This window comes from Pleurodeles waltl, chromosome 6 (assembly GCF_031143425.1).
Source record: "Pleurodeles waltl isolate 20211129_DDA chromosome 6, aPleWal1.hap1.20221129, whole genome shotgun sequence".
Taxonomy (NCBI): Eukaryota; Metazoa; Chordata; class Amphibia; order Caudata; family Salamandridae; genus Pleurodeles; species Pleurodeles waltl.
The window spans coordinates 1214271117-1214289552 of NC_090445.1; the positions used below are offsets into that span (position 1 = coordinate 1214271117).

Consider the following 18436-nt stretch of genomic DNA (forward strand, 5'->3'; position numbering starts at 1 on the left):
TCACCAGGAGTCGCCCGTCACTCTACCCCATGACACGAAAGACTTCTTAGACGAAAAACAACTTGTACATATCCAGACCCAACACTAGATGGCAAGAGTATGCAAAGCATGTGTATAGTCTACAGCCAGACATGCCTCAAGCATATTTTTCTGCTTGGGCACAACATCGCTGCAGAACCTGGCATAACATTTTCAAGAGCCTATGTATTTAATGACATTATGAGCTTAATGCCTTTGCAGCAAAATATAAGTAAGCAAATACACAAAACTCAAGAGGGTCATTCTGACAGCAATGCGCATTAACAGAAACTAAAAAACGTATCAAGATTTTCACCTTCGGAAGATAATACTGTGATAGTGTTGCTGCATTGATTGCCCATTCCATTGGATTATAGCTGGTGAATTCCAGCTGGCGCTGAAGGGTGGTGTGACAGTACTGAGCAGACTTCTCATTCAACTCCAAATGTTTGTACACTTGAGCTAAATAATAAAGAGTATGGGTGTGGACCCTCTCAAATCTGCAAAGAAAAGATTTAAAGATTGAATTAGTATAACTAATAAGATATGACCCAGCCATCAAGTTTGGCATTTATATAGGTTAACAGACTTGATAAAAAGCATTTGCAAAAGAATAGGTTTCGCATTTGCTTGAACTAGAGCTACTGGCATTGTAAATTTATAACTGGACTTTTCTTGGCACATAAACTGGTCAAACCTGCCTCATAATATCATCCTTTCCTACCATATAATTCCAGTGGGTATGCATATAACTAAAGCACTTCCATTTACCTTCTTCCTCTATCTACAGCAAAAGAAGAAATCCCAATTTAAACCTGCCATGCGAATTCCAATAGAATACCACTTTCACCACCCCACCATCAGTTGCTGGCTGGCTAACACAATTTCCCCAAAAAGACACAAGACAGCCACAGAGGAGTAATAAACTAGAAGGGTCACCCAAACATATCAACAGTGTTCAAACAGTCCTATTGTAATAAGGATGTTAAATTGACCTGAATCATAGTCGTAACTGTAATAAGAGATTATTAAAACACATACAATTAATATATAAACCTTTATCAGAAATAAACTTTTAGCATTAGACTTTAATGCTCAAAACAGACCCCAGAGGACAGCACAACAAAAATATCAATTGTAAGAAACATGGTCGTGTAACAATGTTATTAGCCTCTAGAGGGTATAATACCATGAAAAAACAGGGGAAAGTAATGCATTGTAAACATATACTTAGCTCGAAGATGGCGTTTTTAGGGCTAGTAGGCCTACTGGAATGATATTACAAAAAAGGCCTTTAAAACTAAACTTCTCCCAGCTGTAAAACAAAAGTTCTAGTCATGAGAAACTTGAAAGACACTGAATGGCGGGAGGGGTTATTATTTTTGGGTCCTCACTAACCTGGTGGAGGGACCAAGAGATGATGTAGACAGAACGAGCATTGTGAAGGTGGTCCCATTGTCCTAAAACCACCACAGGCTGAGTTATGAGCAAAAATGTTTTGTAAAAGTAAAGTAAGTAATGCAGAGTAACCCAATATTTAGCCCCTATAGGATGTAGTGCATTACACATTTTCAAGGCTAGCAGGCTTATTGCAAAGATATTACAAACAAAGCTCATAAAACATAACTTTTCCCAGCTGTAAGACAATCATTCAATCAATTAGGGGATTTGAATAGCGCGGCTAATCACCCTTGAGGGTCTCAGGGTGCTGGGGGAAGGAAGAGGGGGGAGGGTGTTCCAGGTCTTGGTGGCGATGTGAGAGAAGGATCTTCCTCCGGCTGTGGTTTTCCAGATGTGGGGGACCTTGGCGAGGGCATTGTGGGCGGAGCGGAGTTGTCTGGCGGGAGTGTAGAAGGCGAGTCTGTGGTTGAGGTAGGCTGGTCCGGCATCGTGTAGGGCCTTGTACTCATGGGTCAGGAGCTTAAAGGTGATTCTCTTGTCGATGGGCAACTAGTGTAGGTATCTTAGGAGGGCGGAGGTGTGGCTATGTCGTGGGGCATTCTTGATGAGTCAGGCAGAGGCGTTTTGGATGCACTGTAGTCTTCTCTGGGTCTTGGTGGTGGTTCCGGCGTAGGGAGCATTGAGTCAGTCGAGTAGGCTGCTGACAAGGGTCTGGATGACTGCCCTTCTGGTTTCGGTGGATATCTATTTGTAGATCTTTTGGAGCATGCGCAGGGTGTGGAAGCAACCCGATGAGACAGCGCTCACCTGTGGGTCTACTGAGAGAGATGAGCCTAAGATGACGCTGAGGTTGCAGGCATGGTTGGTGGGGGCATTTCGGAGAGCGGAGGGCCACCAGGAGTCTTTCCAGGCGGAGGGTGTGGAACAGAGGATGAGGACTTCTGTTTTGTCAGAATTCAGTTTGAGGCAACTATCTTTCATCAGGAGGCAACTGCTTTCATTCCTTCGTGGAAATAGTTTTTGGTGGTGGTCGGGTTGTTGGTGAGGGAGACTATCCGTTGGGTGTCGTCGGCGTAGGAGACAATGTTGAGTGCGTGGTTTCTGACGATGGCGGCAAGTGGGGTTATGTAGATGTTGAAGAGGGTGGGACTCAGAGAGGATCCTTGGGGGACGCCGCAGTTGTTCTTGGTGGCTTCTGAGAGAAAGGGGGGGGGGGGGGGTTCGGGGAGTTGGACCCTCTGTATTCTGCCGGTGAGGAACAAGGAGAGCCATCGCAGTGCTGAGTCTGGGATGCCGGCGTCGTGGAGGCGGATGTGTAGCGTGTCATGAGAGACCTTGTCAAAGGCGGCAGACAGATCTAGGAGGATGAGGGCGACAGTTTTGCCTTGGTCAAGGAGGATGTTGATGTCGTCTGTGGCGGCGAGGAGGGCAGACTCTGTGCTATGGTTGCTTCTGAATCTTGACTGAGAGGGGTCCAGGATGTTGTTGGTTTCCAGGAACGCGGTGAGTTGTTTGTTAACTGCCTTCTCAATGACTTTGGCCGGAAAGGGGAGCTGGGAGACGGACGGTAATTCTTTAGGTCTGTCGGGTCGGCGGTGGGTTTCTTCAGGAGAGGTTTGATCTCAGTGTGTTTCCAGCTCTCTGTGAAGGTAGCAGATTTGAAGGAGCGGTTGATGGTATGCCAGAGTTTGGGTGTGATGATGTTGCTGGCTCTGTTGAAGATGTGGTGCGGGCCGGGGTCGGTGGGAGCTCCTGAGTGGATGGTGCCCATGATGTTGCGGGTCTCTGTGTCGGTGATGATATTCCAGGGACAGGCTGGTGGTGAGAGTTGGGGGCGCCCTGGGTGGTGAAGCCGTCGTAAATGTCTGCAATCTTGCAATGGAAGTAGTTGGCGAGGTTTTCGCAGAGTTCTTGCAACGGAAGGGATGTCGGTGGAGTTGGGGTTGGGGTTGGGGTTGGGGTTGGTGAACTCTGATGACGGAAAAAGGTTCTTTGCTGTTGTGGGCATTTTTATTGATGTGTTGTTGCAGGGCGAGTCTCTTGGTGGTCCCAATGAGCTGGTGGAGATGGTTGACGGCATTCTTGAATTTTTTGTGATTTGCAGGGGTCTTGTCGGTGCGCCACTTCCTCTCCAGACGTCTGCAGACCTGTTTTGATTCTTTGAGTGCAGGGGTGAAACAGTTTGCTTTCTTGGCTGAGCTTCTGTGGTGGGGCATCTTAAGGGGGGGCGAGGGTGTTGGTGCAGTCGGTGAGCCATGCATGGAGGTTGTGTGCGTCAGTGTTGGCGTCGGCTTGGAGGGGTGTTGCGATGAGGCTGGCGGTGAGCTGGGCTTCAGTGACTTTGTTCCAATTTCTGCGGAAAGTTGGACAGTGTGGTGTCGACCAATGGGTTTGTTGAAGGTGAAATGAATGAAGCTGAAAACAAAGGCTCCAGCCATGAGAGAGCACATGGGCAATGGCACAATGTGTGCGGGAGCAGGTTTCTTCCACTGCGTGCTCCTTGAGTCAGTCTATGCTAGCCCCTCTTGGCATATGGAGTAGCCGAAGCAGTATGGCACATGGGTGGTTGCCTGAGTAGTACGGGACAGAGTTTCTCCCAATGCGCTGTTTAGCTCAAACCACACGGCCCCATTTGGCATACAAAGTCACTGAATCAGTCTGGCACGTGGGCTACAAACCGATCAGTGTGGGAGAAGATTCCTCATACCTTGCACGGGGAACCCTCATGTTAGGGCTCCCCTATGGACCTTGCTCCTGCGAACTTTCTCCTCTCCCTCATGAGGCACACCGGTCTCAGTTAGGAGGCAGGTGGTGGTGCTCCGGGTTTCAGGGAAGGTGGTCTTGATTTCCCTGGGTCATGTCCTCTCAACAAGCAGGAAGACTAGCAGACTTGGGCCCTTAGTCCTGGTCACTGGCAAAAGTCTTGCAGCACTGACTCTCCTCACTCAGTCTGTCTGGCTGATTGGAGATGACAAAGTTTTGGGGTCTACGACTCCCCTACTTATAGTCCTTTTCCAAACACAAAATGTAATATAGGGTCTGGGTCTTTGAAGTTTTATGGTGGGGTACTGCTTCTTTGAAATGGACATCCTTTCTTCTTCCTCCTGAAGGACGTCTGTCACAGTAGGCAGTACTCCGAAGCTAATTAACCCACAACAAGATTGATGGGAGTGACCAGAGTTCACACCATGATGTCAGCCACAGTTTAGGTTAATCCTAGACTCCCAGCCCTACTCTTTATGATTCTCTTATCAGTCCCTTCTGTATCTTCCCTAGATGTGTCCAGGACGCTTTCTTTGTGATCTATCACCGAGTTAAAGAGCCCTTTGAAATGCACAGAGAGTCTGGCTCTCCCTTCCTCCAGTCTATGTCCACCCAGCTTACAGAAATGCAGCAATACACAAATCTGTCAGAGAGGATTCTTCTACTCCATTTGTTTTCACCAGGCAGGCCTGGGCTGCTTCCCAAAATGGAAGCCAGGGCCCTCAGTGTAATGTACCAGTGAAGGCAGTGTAATGTACCAGTGAAGGCACTTCGTATCTCAGTGTACATCTACAGCATACTTACTGCTCAGTACTGTTACCTCCATGTATTATGCCACCACTAGCATACCCACATGCAGCACAAGCACTCGGTCTGTCTCTTTGTACTCTATAAGAGGGTGTTATTTTAAAAACACACACTGCCAGCACACACACACTTAACAAGTGTGCAGTGTACCACACTTCACCCTTTGTGTAGTGTATTGCTTACAAGTACACGGGTATTTGCCATGTTTCCACCACGCATGTACTTCTACGTCAACCTGATTTAGGCCATGGGTGAGTTGAGCATACAGGAGCTGAACTTTTAAAAAGCCGAGTGAGCCTTTATGCCTCACTCCAGTTACACAGGGTAAAAAAGGACATGTTCACTACTACTAATCACTACATGTTATGCTGCCACCACTGCCAGTGTGCTGCTTAACGCCTGGTGAAGGCGATAGCCTTCCATCCCTATGAGAGCCTCTCCTAGTCCAACAAGACCGCAATCCATGAGACAGGCCTATGGCATGGTGCACACACATGATTTGTGTTTGTCTATGACAAAAAAAAATATGAGCATTAGCGATCCAGACAACAACACAGTTGGGCACTCATGGCAGAGGCACTTGTCTCTTACCATGCAGAGGACTTTCCCGTCCCAATATGTCACAAAAGATCTTCTAACGAAAAGGGGCTTTATATATCAAGACAATTTGTTTTCTGGCATGGGAATGGCGTTATACCCAACTGCAATATAGAATCTGGCAAGATGGCCCTTCTGTACAAAACTGGGCAATGTGCAAGCTTCACTGTATTGGTGGTTTACATACCACAGAAGAAATTAGCTACTTACTTATAACTCCACTTATCTAGCATTGGTATCTTTCATAAATTCACATGCTTGATTAATTCACAGTCATCAGCCTGGGAATCTTAAACAGAAATAAACAGTGTTAAAATGGCCATCGGCATCAATAACATTGTTTGTTTAGTAGAACATCCAGCTTATATGAAGCAACCTGCAATTCAGGAAGTGAGGTGGATGTGCCAGCTCTCCTACTCCTCCTAAAAGCCATCATAACTCAGATACCATAGCACAAGTGTGAGAAAAGTGCACACTAAATGAGTCTTTTACTGGCCAGGAGTTATGGTTGCATGCAAATACATGAAAGATAGCAACACAGGAGAAAGGGAGTTACAGTTAAGTAACTAATTTCTCCAACACTGGAACTTTCATAATATATTCGCATCCGTGAACCAGATACATGACAATGATAAATATAAGAAAGGGGGAAATAGGCTTACCCTCACTGAAGCAGATTATGAAGGACAGCCTGCCCCACTACAGAGTCGGCTTCTACATTCATACAGTGAACATGTGCATGTTCTTCAAAGAGCTGCCAGGCAAATGTTAAGTAAAGGCTCACCAGTGTAGAGTGCTGCAGTCATACCCATGCTCCTGCTGGACTGCAAACTCCCTTGTTCCCTGAGTGGATGCTTGACCATGTTGTGTTACACAGGCTGATAACCAATATGCAATCTCCTGATCGAACAGGGGTCAGCCTATTCTTAGGTGACCGAATGGCACAAACAGTTGGTCAGTAGTGTGAAAGTCCTTAGTTTTGGCAATGTAAAACGTAATGCAAGCTAGTACATCAAGTAAGTGTAAGGATTTTTCAATTGATGTTGCAGGATTTTGAAAGAAAGAACATAGAATATCTAGCCCATTGCGATGAAAGTCAGTAGGTACAGTAGGGAATACATTTCTGATTGGCCCGTAAGGTACCTTTGTACTTAGGTAAACAAAGATAGGGTCTTTCACAGTAAATTCATGGATTTATCTAGCAATTCATGCTGAAGTGAGTGCCAAGAGAAGAGATGTTTTTCAAGGAAGGAATTTCAGATGAGCTTTATGGTTTGATTCGAAGGGATGCAACAAAAGTTGGCTCAGAACAGTATTAAGTTCCCATGGTAATAGTGGACATCGTACTGGAAGAAAGGCTCTAAAAAGTCCCTTCATAAACTGTTTTGTGATCCTCTGAAGAAAAGAGTAACTCAGTTATCATCCATTCTCCAGAACTGTGACGTTTCTGTCAGATGGACTTGTATTTTAAACCATACTTTGCTAAGATGAGGACACAGGGAAGTTTCTAACGAGGTAAAAATTACTCAGTCTGATGTAGGATAGAAGGGATGTTCTGCATCGAGATTCAGTGGGATCTGCCACCATACAAGTGGTTCTTTCAAATTCCTTTTGACTTGGATATGTCGTCCAACAAGCCATGAATTGGTTTTCTTTCACTGTCCAGTTCTTGATGGATGTGCCTTATTCAGAGCCTACAAGAGGGTATGAGGCTGATTCATGATTACATTAGACCCAGTAGATTTGTACTGTTTTACTGTGATGGACTATTTGGCAGAGAGGGTCTTTACATCGGATTGAAGCTTTTTTAATCTTTCCACAGAGAGGAAAGTTTCCCAGCTGTTCAGGATAGCTCCCAACAATTGAAGTTTAGTTTGAGGTTCTGTGGATTTTTTGGTCGATGTTTGGTGTTAACCCTCTGTGAGGAAAGTAGTTTATTACATGGTGTGTTTGTGTGACCTAACTGTGTAATAAAGGAACAAATACTTATGTCCAGGCTGGTTTGTTTGTAAAACCTTAGCTCAGTCCTGGGTAGCTGTTACTCAGAGCAGTTGGGCTTTATTAAAGGAACAAGAATAAAACATTAAGAAGTACCAAAACAATTGCATAAGAAGCAAAAGCAACACAATAAAAATCAGACAAACATTAATAGTTTAAAAAAAAAAAAAGTTATATTTTTCTCTTCAAATAGACAACTCAATGGCAACCAACCTACAGAGGGGGGCTAGAGAAACTAATTTTTAAAGAAACAATAAATTACAGCTTCTCACTTAGTACAATAAACCACTGTAATGTACTGTGACTCACATTTTAAGGTTAGCCATGACAAGTAACTTAAAAAACGGTTATAAGGGCATTCTTGGGGGACCAACTTAGACAGGGAGTCAGTCACAAGGAAAGTTCCAGGGCCTATAGGTAAATAGCCAAACAAAGTCAATGGATTCTGCAACAGATACATGATGCTGAAGATGCTCAAGGAGTTTTAGTCCAGGGTCGGGGGCATTTCTGTAGCTACCCTTGGTCCATGAACACAGAGGTGTGACTTTGGCCTCAGGGGGGGGCGATGTCCCATTAAACGGTGGTGAAGTCCAGCACAAATCCAGCTGCACTGGTATCCGGTTACAGCAAAATCAGAGTTACCCTTTAACTAGAGTAACGTCTGTGCTAGGTCACCAAACTGTTCTAGGACGACTCTCCCAGGTTCAGCAGACTCAGGTGCAAATTTTGAGGGTCAGGACTCAGTTTCCCAGGATGCACCACAGTGTCCAGTGGCGTTAGGGCTTCTTGGAACTGGACCCTAAAAAGAGCAGGCTTCTCAGCTTTTATGGTGTGACATGGAGTCAGCACACCAAATCTTGCAGGCACCTTTTCCGTCTCAGGCTCAGCGATGACTTTCTCTTGAGGGGGATACCACAGGTAAAGTCCTTTCTCTGCTAGCCCAAGATGAAGTTGGTGACATCCAGTTAGGTGTCCCTGTTTTTGGAAACTGATGTCTTGAAGATGTAGCAGGGGAGTGCGAGGCACTGGTGGTGGCAGAGGTGAAGTCGGCACAGGCTGAGGTTGTAGAGGTAGTAGCCTCTGAAATGTATCCATCATCTGCTGCATAGTAGTCAATAATACAGCAGGCACCTGAAGCATTTCAGTTTCAGAATAAGCAGGCCGTCTTTTATAAAGTGAGCAGGATGGCATGGTTTAAAATCCTGTGACTGATAATCATACTGATAGTAAGAATCGGCCTCATCTGAAGCATTAACCTTCAAACTCTGGTACATAGACATCTACAAGCATGGCACTCCACAAGCAGTCTCAAAGACATTTTGGTCACTGCATTCACCTTTGAGTTCAGAGTCCAGAATTTGTTTTGAAAGATTTGTTATCGCTTGAAAAAGTGATAAGGTGATCGGTGTAGAGAAAATTGATGGAAGTGACGTCAGTTAGGGACATCTTTGGTGTGGCCGTTAACAATGATTACTTGTTTACTATGATTGGACTGTGTTCTCAACGTTGAAGACATTTCTGTCAACATCAATGGTGTCCTCAGCAGTCTTGTCATCAATGACTATCATAGGTGACAATGCAAACACTGTTGACTGTGGATCTTCGTTTGAAGTCGACAACGGAGAAGTCACTAGCAGAGAAAAAAAAAATCAATTTGAAGACTCAGAAGTAATTTTGTGGGTAGACTTGTATTCATGATGTTTAAAGGGTTTCTCTCAGGAAGCCCAAGTTCTATGTGAGGAGATGGTAGAAGGAGCTTTAGGCTGTAGATCTAGCTCAAGAAAGTCCACATGGTTGCTCTTTTGCATCGCCTTCGTGGAAATATTTAGAGTAGCACTTTTCACTTAATCATCTCCTGATGATTGGGCATCCCCCTCAGAAGGAGACTATTTCTTCTTCTAAAATAAAGTGACACTATCCTTTCTTTGTCCTGGTTCAGTCCCAGGGTAGACTACAAAAGGCAGCAATTTAAGGTCACTCAAAGGGTAGAACTGATATTTGACTGGGGATTCTCTCACAGATGATGTACAATAGATATATGATCTATGGTGGCCTCAAGTTGGAATACAAGAGCTGGCCCTTGCACCTCACTGGCTGAAGCTTGGGTTACTTCAGATGAGGGGGGTGTGCTACTAAACAATAAATGTTGTCGAAGCCTTAGGTCATTTTAGAAATATTAACTGCCATTTAACATCACCAGGGATTCATAGTCTGATAGAGAATGCTTCAAACATGTGAATATATGATAGATCCAATGCTGGAGAAATACAGATTCTGGCATGGCATTGGTGCTTTACGTATTGGGCAATCTGGATGTTGCCTTGTCCGATACTTCACGGATGCCGAAAAAATGGTTTCTGACAAGGCAGTGTTGTTTTGCAAGTAAAGGCAAAGTAGAAAATATTTGCTTTCAGCATTTAAGACACTCAAATCCAGGAAGTACCTGTAACCTATTTGATAGCATGAATATATTAGGCTTGGGCCTGTATTACAAGCCACCTCTATCAACACCCTCTGTAACTCTGAGCAGGCAACTGTTATAGTGAGCGGTCCTTGTCTGAATGAGCAGACCACATTCTGAAAAGTGTGCTTGGTTGTGTATGAGCAGTGCTGCTGATAGGCTGGTCTAATTACCACAGAATTATAAACATAACATATAACAATAATATTGGACTCTTAATTACGCCATAAACATAAAAGGTAATTCTACTCTAGCACACAATTTTTTATTCCTTTTCAATAAGATTCTGTAAGGCTGTTTACGCAGTGCAGCAGATAGGCACCACATAAATGTCTAACTTCTTCAATCTTGTTTTGTTCAACTGCTGCATAATTTCTTTACGGGCAGTTACTTTATTTTTGATTTCCAAACATTTGTTTTGCTCCAAGCCTGGGACCCATGGAGCGGCATTGTGGATAGAAAGTTTTAATGTCTGCGTATTCACAAGAGAAACAGGCATTATTTTTAGCTCCCTCTTCCTACAATCAGCGGATCAACATCTAAAAGAAACTGTAATCAAAAATCCTATGTAATCAATCATTGGTGAAGCCAACAGGTCTCCCCTTTGATTCTCTGCTTTTTCAATAATTTCAAGCCATGCTTTACAGAATTCCCAATGCTGTGCAGCATTGCTAAATAAGGAAAAAAAAGTCTGACACATCTACATACACCTAACAGAATGAAGTGGTGGCTTTTAAATTTTTTATTTTTTTCCAAAACCTGATCAACTGGCAAATAGGGAGTTTTCAGGAGGGAATCACACAGAACATATGCTTTACGCTTGTAGTCTTGGCTGGTAAACATGACTTATGGCATGTGGCAGTTTTTAATGACTTTGGGCTTATTTAGAGATTAGCAGATGGGATACTCCGTCAAAATGTGGTGGTTATTCAGTCTGCCATATTTCAAGACCTGTATGCTATAATGCACTTGTAATATAGAGTACCTGCTGTCATGTTTGCGATAGAAGATTCCCTCTGTCACCATAATTCCTTTCTTCTCTAACAAATTAGCACTTGCTCAAATCCAGAGCTCGTCACATTATAAAAATATTACAATTTAGAGCCAGGAAATCACCTTTTGAATCGCTCTTGTTCGGTTAATCGTTCTTCTTCTTCCATAAAGTGTTCATGCAGATCTAGCGGAGGTCTTCCAATCTATGTCAAATAAGGAGGAAAAAAATTAAAATTATCTAAATGCAGTTCCACGAAGTGAAATATAGTTGGCTAGTTGCCCTTAAATCTAGAGCTACATTTGAATATAATCGTCAGATAAAATGATTAGAGGATTAATTTTCATTACAATAAATCTTCACTAAATCCGTACTTAAAGTTAACACATTATGTTAATTAATTACCAAACCACAGACCATTTCATTTATAAACGTATCAATACATATGTATACAATTATACTAAAACTTACACATGAATATCAATCTCAGCTTCATTTGAGGAGTAAACACAGTACAGAAAAAACCATCACGTTTCCAGAAGAAGTAAAGGTTTCTACAATTAGTTTGTGAAGTGAGATGTAACATAACTTGTTCTTGGGACAGAGACTCAATCTGAATTACATAAAATTGACAATGCAGTAAGACGATAAATACCTGTTTCATATATTGAATGTACAGGCTCTCAGCAGATTCCAAGTAAGTTTGAGCAACTTGAATTTCGCCTCTTCCTGCCCATAAAATGCCCAGATTATTCTAAAATTGAAAGACAGTGATGATTTAGAAGGAAAACACTTGTGTTCACACAACACACGTAGTTGTTCAGCAGATCTATGCTAGGCGAGAAGAAAGCTAATACGTCGGTAAAACAGGCCCAATAATGTTTGCATACCTTACACATACTAATGCTTAACAAAGTAATAATTTGTGGCATTCTAATAAGATACATGACTGCTGAAAAAGCGTGCAATGATCTTCAAGCTTTAAGTAGGACATGCACACAAATGTATCAAGATATTCTGGAAGCATATTAAGTTTAATATAAAAACAGGTAAAGTATGCACGAACACAGGTATTGCCAATAGTAATTAATAAATAGAAAATGCATGGCCATCTGTCAGGTAGTCATTTACAAGATGGAACCTTGTAGACCACAAGATGTTAGGTATTGTTTATTTATTACAGATCAGTTTAATATACCACTTGTGCGCAGTGATATGAAAACTAACAAGCATTTGCAATGCAATCTGTCTCGCATTTGCAAGAGTTAGAGCCATTGGCATTGTAAATGACAATTTCTTTTACCTATGTGTTTTGGTTTGGAGTGGATTGTATGTATGTGGTGTGGAGTTGATTTATGTAGGTTGTATTGCAATTGTTAGGGGTGGAATTGTGTGGTGTGGAGTGTAATTATGTGGCATGGTGAATAGATGGGGTGAGAGCTGCACAGGATAGAAAGGAAGATAGAGAGGGGTAGGTAGTTTGTGCATGAAGTGGTGAAGGAACTCCAGACAGAGGAGCAGAAAGAGTGTGTGAGAAAGAGACAGAAAGGGAGATCAAGCCCCAAGCGCTTAAAGAGGGTTGCCTGTGTATGCAGAAGAGAACCCAGAGAAGAGTAGAAGAGCGTGGGTTTGTGGGATAGAAATCTTGAAAATGCACAGGAACGAAACTATGCTTGAGGACCTGAAGTGAACCAATATGAGAGAGGCTGAAAGAGTGCATGAGAGAGCGAGAGGGGTGTAAGAGAGTGTACAAGAGAGAGAGAGGGACGAGTTAGGGGCGTGAAGGGGTCAGGCGAGAGGTGGACCAGTGCGCAGTGCAAGGAGATACAGAAGGTATCATGTATGAGCAGGCAGTATAGAGAGGATACAGGGACTGTGAGGGAGGGATGAAAGGGGGCAGTGGAACTGTGAGATGAGAGGTGCAATATGAAGGGGCAGGGATGGTCTGGTAGGGGATTAAAAAGGCTGGAGGGGGATTGGATACTGCACAGCTTTGGTATTCAGAGCAATGACATTTTATTGAACCAACTGTCGGCTTCTGGGCACCATTCATACATTTAGAAGTTTAGCACTGCTGACACAGAGTGTCACAGGCATGTAAACAAACGTGTATATCCTGCCACCAATATGAAAATTCTGAACTGCTTAGTGTCCCTGATCTGGGTAAACAACACACGTATTTGAGCACAGTCCACAGTTTTCACAACTGTGGCTTTATCAGGTAGCGAAAACAATCAACAATTCTAGAGTCTTGACAAGAAGTAATGGTGATGTGACTCAGAGTTCAGAAATTGAGGAAATTACAGGAGAGAGTGACGAAATGAATGATGAGGGTGCTAGAGTGCCCGGTCCTTAGTAAGTAAACTTACAAGGGGACGCGTATAGGTCGATGAACCTTTTGAATCGCATGGAGTATCCTAGTCATGCAGTGATCACAGAACCTCATAATCAACTACAATAAATCAATATAATCCAAATAAGAAACCAAAAAAACATATTAATCAGAAATAACCATCACTCATGGAGAAGGTTAACAAGTTTATTCTATGTTGATTACAATTCTAGGTCATCAGTTAGTTCAAGTTATTCAATCAATTCTTTATTAATTTATCAGTTAGAAGACATTGGGGGTGATTCTAACCCTGGCGGTCGGTGATAAAGCGGCGGCCAACCCGCCAACAGGCCGGCGGTCTAAAAAATGGAATTCTGACCCTGGCGGGAACCGCCAACACAGCCCGCCACATTAACACTCCGACCGCCGCGGCGGTGCAGACAAACAGCGTGGCGGTCACCGCCAACAGGCAGGCGGCAGACAATGTACCGCCCACACTATCACAACTCACCAATCCGCCACCTTTTCCGGGGCGGGAGCCCCGCCGATAAAAACACGGTGGAAACAGACTACGAACGGGAAAACGCGCACCAAAACACACTCCACGAGGAAGGAGGACAGCATGGAACCCGAATTAAACATCCTACCTGCTCTCGTCTACCTTCTCATCTACCACGAGTACGAACTCCGGCGCAGACGACAACGGTGAGTACTGCACCTACGACACACGGGAGGGGGGAGGAGGGAAGCTTACGGCACACACATATGCGACCCCCCCCCAAACTATGTACACACTAATGCAGAGCAACAATGCACAGTGACACCACCCAAACCCCCCTTAAGAATGCAAAGACAGAAATAAATTGGGACGAAAAATTTATATAAAAAATAGACTCTGATATGGAGCGGTCAACTATGCAAAATATCCATAACAAAATGATTTTATATACACTGCCATGGAGAACCGAGGCAATTAGTCCTGTACATGAAAGTTAAATGGAACAGTCCGTGGGCTACAGTGTAGTGACACAAGGGCAAAGCCCACACAGGAGACCTGAGTCCTTTGGAGAGAACACTGCAGGGGCATCTGATGAAGAAATTACAGGCACCTCAGGGGGAAGGGAAGGGGGAGGCACCACAGCCACATTAGTCCACAACGCCAGACCAACGAAGGGGCCACCATGCCCATTGATGTATCCTGGGGAGTGCAAAGCCACAGTCTCTCAAGTCTCTACAGTGGGTGGGTTGCCCACTTCACCATCCTGGGGAGTGCAAAGCCACAGTCTCTCAAGTCTCTACAGTGGGTGGGTTGCCCACTTCACCATCCTGGGGAGTGCAAAGCCACAGTCTCTCAAGTCTCTACAGTGGGTGGGTTGCCCACTTCACCATCCTGGGGAGTGCAAAGCCACAGTCCATCTGGTGGATGACAGTGTCCACTGCTCAAGGAGGAGGCGTGGTGGGCACAGTGAACCATAAACAGTGCTTGAGAGGAAGGGCCCAGCGGAGCGGTGCTTGAGACGACGGGGCCCAGCGGAGCGGTGCTTGAGAGGAAGGGCCCAGCGGAGCGGTGCTTGAGACGGCGGGGCCCAGCGGAGCGGTGCTTGAGAGGAAGGGCCCAGCGGAGCGGTGCTTGAGACGGCGGGGCCCAGCGGAGCGGTGCTTGAGACGGCGGGGCCCAGCGGAGCGGTGCTTGAGACGGCGGGGCCCAGCGGAGCGGTGCTTGAGACGGCGGGGCCCAGCGGAGCGGTGCTGGAGACGGCGGGGCCCAGCGGAGCGGTGCTTCAGAGGAAGGGCCCAGCGGAGCGGTGCTTCAGAGGAAGGGCCCAGCGGAGCGGTGCTTCAGAGGAAGGGCCCAGCGGAGCGGTGCTTGAGAGGAAGGGCCCAGCGGAGCGGTGCTTGAGAGGAAGGGCCCAGCGGAGCGGTGCTTGAGAGGAAGGGCCCAGCGGAGCGGTGCTTGAGAGGAAGGGCCCAGCGGAGCGGTGCTTGAGACGGCGGGGCCCAGCGGAGCGGTGCTTGAGACGGCGGGGCCCAGCGGAGCGGTGCTTGAGAGGAAGGGCCCAGCAGAGCGGTGCTTGAGAGGAAGGGCCCAGCAGAGCGGTGCTTGAGAGGAAGGGCCCAGCAGAGCGGTGCTTGAGACGGCGGGGCCCAGCGGAGCGGTGCTTGAGACGGCGGGGCCCAGCGGAGCAGTGCTTGAGACGAAGGGCCCAGCGGAGCGGTGCTTGAGACGGCGGGGCCCAGCGGAGCGGTGCTTGAGACGGCGGGGCCCAGCGGAGCAGGGCTTGACAGGAAGGGCCCAGCGGAGCGGTGCTTGACAGGAAGGGCCCAGCGGAGCGGTGCTTGAGACGGCGGGGCCCAGCGGAGCGGTGCTTGAGACGGCGGGGCCCAGCGGAGCGGTGCTTGAGAGGAAGGGCCCAGCGGAGCGGTGCTTGAGACGGCGGGGCCCAGCGGAGCGGTGCTTGAGACGGCGGGGCCCAGCGGAGCGGTGCTTGAGACGGCGGGGCCCAGCGGAGCGGTGCTTGAGACGGCGGGGCCCAGCGGAGCGGTGCTTGAGAGGAAGGGCCCAGCAGAGCGGTGCTTGAGACGGCGGGGCCCAGCGGAGCGGTGCTTGAGACGGCGGGGCCCAGCGGAGCGGTGCTTGAGACGGCGGGGCCCAGCGGAGCGGTGCTCTTCTGCACGGCGGGGCCCTGTTCAGCGGTGCTCTTCTCCACGGCGGGCCCTGTTCAGCGGTGCTCTTCTCCACGGCGGGCCCTGTTCAGCGGTGCTCTTCTCCACGGCGGGGCCCTGTTCAGCGGTGCCTATCTTCACGGCGGGGCCCTGTTCAGCGGTGCCTATCTTCACGGCGGGGCCCTGTTCAGCGGTGCCTATCTTCACGGCGGGGCCCTGTTCAGCGGTGCCTATCTTCACGGCGGGGCCCTGTTCAGCGGTGCCTTTCTGCACGGCGGGGCCCTGTTCAGCGGTGCCTTTCTGCACGGCGGGGCCCTGTTCAGCGGTGCCTTTCTGCACGGCGGGGCCCTGTTCAGCGGTGCTCTTCTGCACGGCGGGGCCCTGTTCAGCGGTGCTCTTCTGCACGGCGGGGCCCTGTTCAGCGGTGCTCTTCTGCACGGCGGGGCCCTGTTCAGCGGTGCCTATCTTCACGGCGGGGCCCTGTTCAGCGGTGCCTATCTTCACGGCGGGGCCCTGTTCAGCGGTGCCTATCTTCACGGCGGGGCCCTGTTCAGCGGTGCCTATCTTCACGGCGGGGCCCTGTTCAGCGGTGCCTATCTTCACGGCGGGGCCCTGTTCAGCGGTGCCTTTCTGCACGGCGGGGCCCTGTTCAGCGGTGCTCTTCTGCACGGCGGGGCCCTGTTCAGCGGTGCTCTTCTGCACGGCGGGGCCCTGTTCAGCGGTGCTCTTCTGCACGGCGGGGCCCTGTTCAGCGGTGCTCTTCTGCACGGCGGGGCCCTGTTCAGCGGTGCTCTTCTGCACGGCGGGGCCCTGTTCAGCGGTGCTCTTCTGCACGGCGGGGCCCTGTTCAGCGGTGCCTATCTGCACGGCGGGGCCCTGTTCAGCGGTGCTCTTCTGCACGGCGGGGCCCTGTTCAGCGGTGCTCTTCTGCACGGCGGGGCCCTGTTCAGCGGTGCTCTTCTGCACGGCGGGGCCCTGTTCAGCGGTGCTCTTCTGCACGGCGGGGCCCTGTTCAGCGGTGCTCTTCTGCACGGCGGGGCCCTGTTCAGCGGTGCTCTTCTGCACGGCGGGGCCCTGTTCAGCGGTGCTCTTCTGCACGGCGGGGCCCTGTTCAGCGGTGCTCTTCTGCACGGCGGGGCCCTGTTCAGCGGTGCTCTTCTGCACGGCGGGGCCCTGTTCAGCGGTGCCTATCTTCACGGCGGGGCCCTGTTCAGCGGTGCTCTTCTCCACGGCGGGCCCTGTTCAGCGGTGCTCTTCTCCACGGCGGGCCCTGTTCAGCGGTGCTCTTCTGCACGGCGGGCCCTGTTCACCGGTGCTCTTCTGCACGGCGGGCCCTGTTCAGCGGTGCTCTTCTGCACGGCGGGCCCTGTTCAGCGGTGCTCTTCTGCACGGCGGGCCCTGTTCAGCGGTGCTCTTCTGCATGGCGGGCCCTGTTCAGCGGTGCCTATCTGCACGGCGGGGCCCTGTTCAGCGGTGCCTATCTGCACGGCGGGGCCCTGTTCAGCGGTGCCTATCTGCACGGCGGGGCCCTGTTCAGCGGTGCCTATCTGCACGGCGGGGCCCTGTTCAGCGGTGCCTATCTGCACGGCGGGGCCCTGTTCAGCGGTGCCTATCTGCACGGCGGGGCCCTGTTCAGCGGTGCTCTTCTGCACGGCGGGGCCCTGTTCAGCTGTGCTCTTCTGCACGGCGGGCCCTGTTCAGCTGTGCTCTTCTGCACGGCGGGGCCCTGTTCAGCGGTGCCTATCTTCACGGCGGGCCCTGTTCAGCGGTGCTCTTCTGCACGGCGGGGCCCTGTTCAGCGGTGCTCTTCTGCACGGCGGGGCCCTGTTCAGCGGTGCTCTTCTGCACGGCGGGGCCCTGTTCAGCGGTGCTCTTCTGCACGGCGGGGCCCTGTTCAGCGGTGCTCTTCTGCACGGCGGGGCCCTGTTCAGCGGTGCTCTTCTGCACGGCGGGGCCCTGTTCAGCGGTGCCTATCTTCACGGCGGGCCCTGTTCAGCGGGGCTCTTCTCCACGGCGGGCCCTGTTCAGCGGTGCTCTTCTGCACGGCGGGCCCTGTTCAGCGGTGCACATCCAGTAGGTCAAGGGAGCCAGACCTGGCCTGGACTCCCTGCTCAGTCGCCCTCCGACCGTGATGCTTCTGGACCCTTCGGGGACGGAGTCCTGGGCCCTTTGGTGTCCTCCTTTCCAGCTGGGATGTGGCATGTGGGGCCCACCTGCTCAGCGCTCCTGCTGCCTGACTTCTCCGCCCTGCTGCCCTTACGCTCCTTAGGTGGGGCTCTCGGGCCCTTGCCTCCCCTAGATGATGTGGCTGGTGAAGTGGGCGAAGTTTGCTCCTTGGGGGCAGCCGTGTCAGTCCTCGCACGGCGGCCCTTGTGTTTCCTGGTCCTCTTGCCGGGTGGGGGGG

The 18436-nt window shown here is 49.0% G+C and overlaps 1 protein-coding gene across 2 annotated transcripts in view; it reads right to left on the reverse strand.

Moving 5' to 3' along the window:
- The window catches only part of KIFBP (kinesin family binding protein), a 353399-nt gene that overhangs the window by 303053 nt on the left and 31910 nt on the right, over positions 1-18436 (reverse strand). For both annotated transcript variants that reach the window (XM_069240522.1, XM_069240521.1), the window contains exons 2-4: positions 11692-11790; positions 11162-11241; positions 335-518 (exon numbers count right to left, since the gene is read on the reverse strand). In XM_069240522.1, coding sequence (XP_069096623.1) covers positions 335-518; positions 11162-11241; positions 11692-11790 — 363 coding nt within the window. The remainder of the gene's footprint in view (positions 1-334; positions 519-11161; positions 11242-11691; positions 11791-18436) is intronic.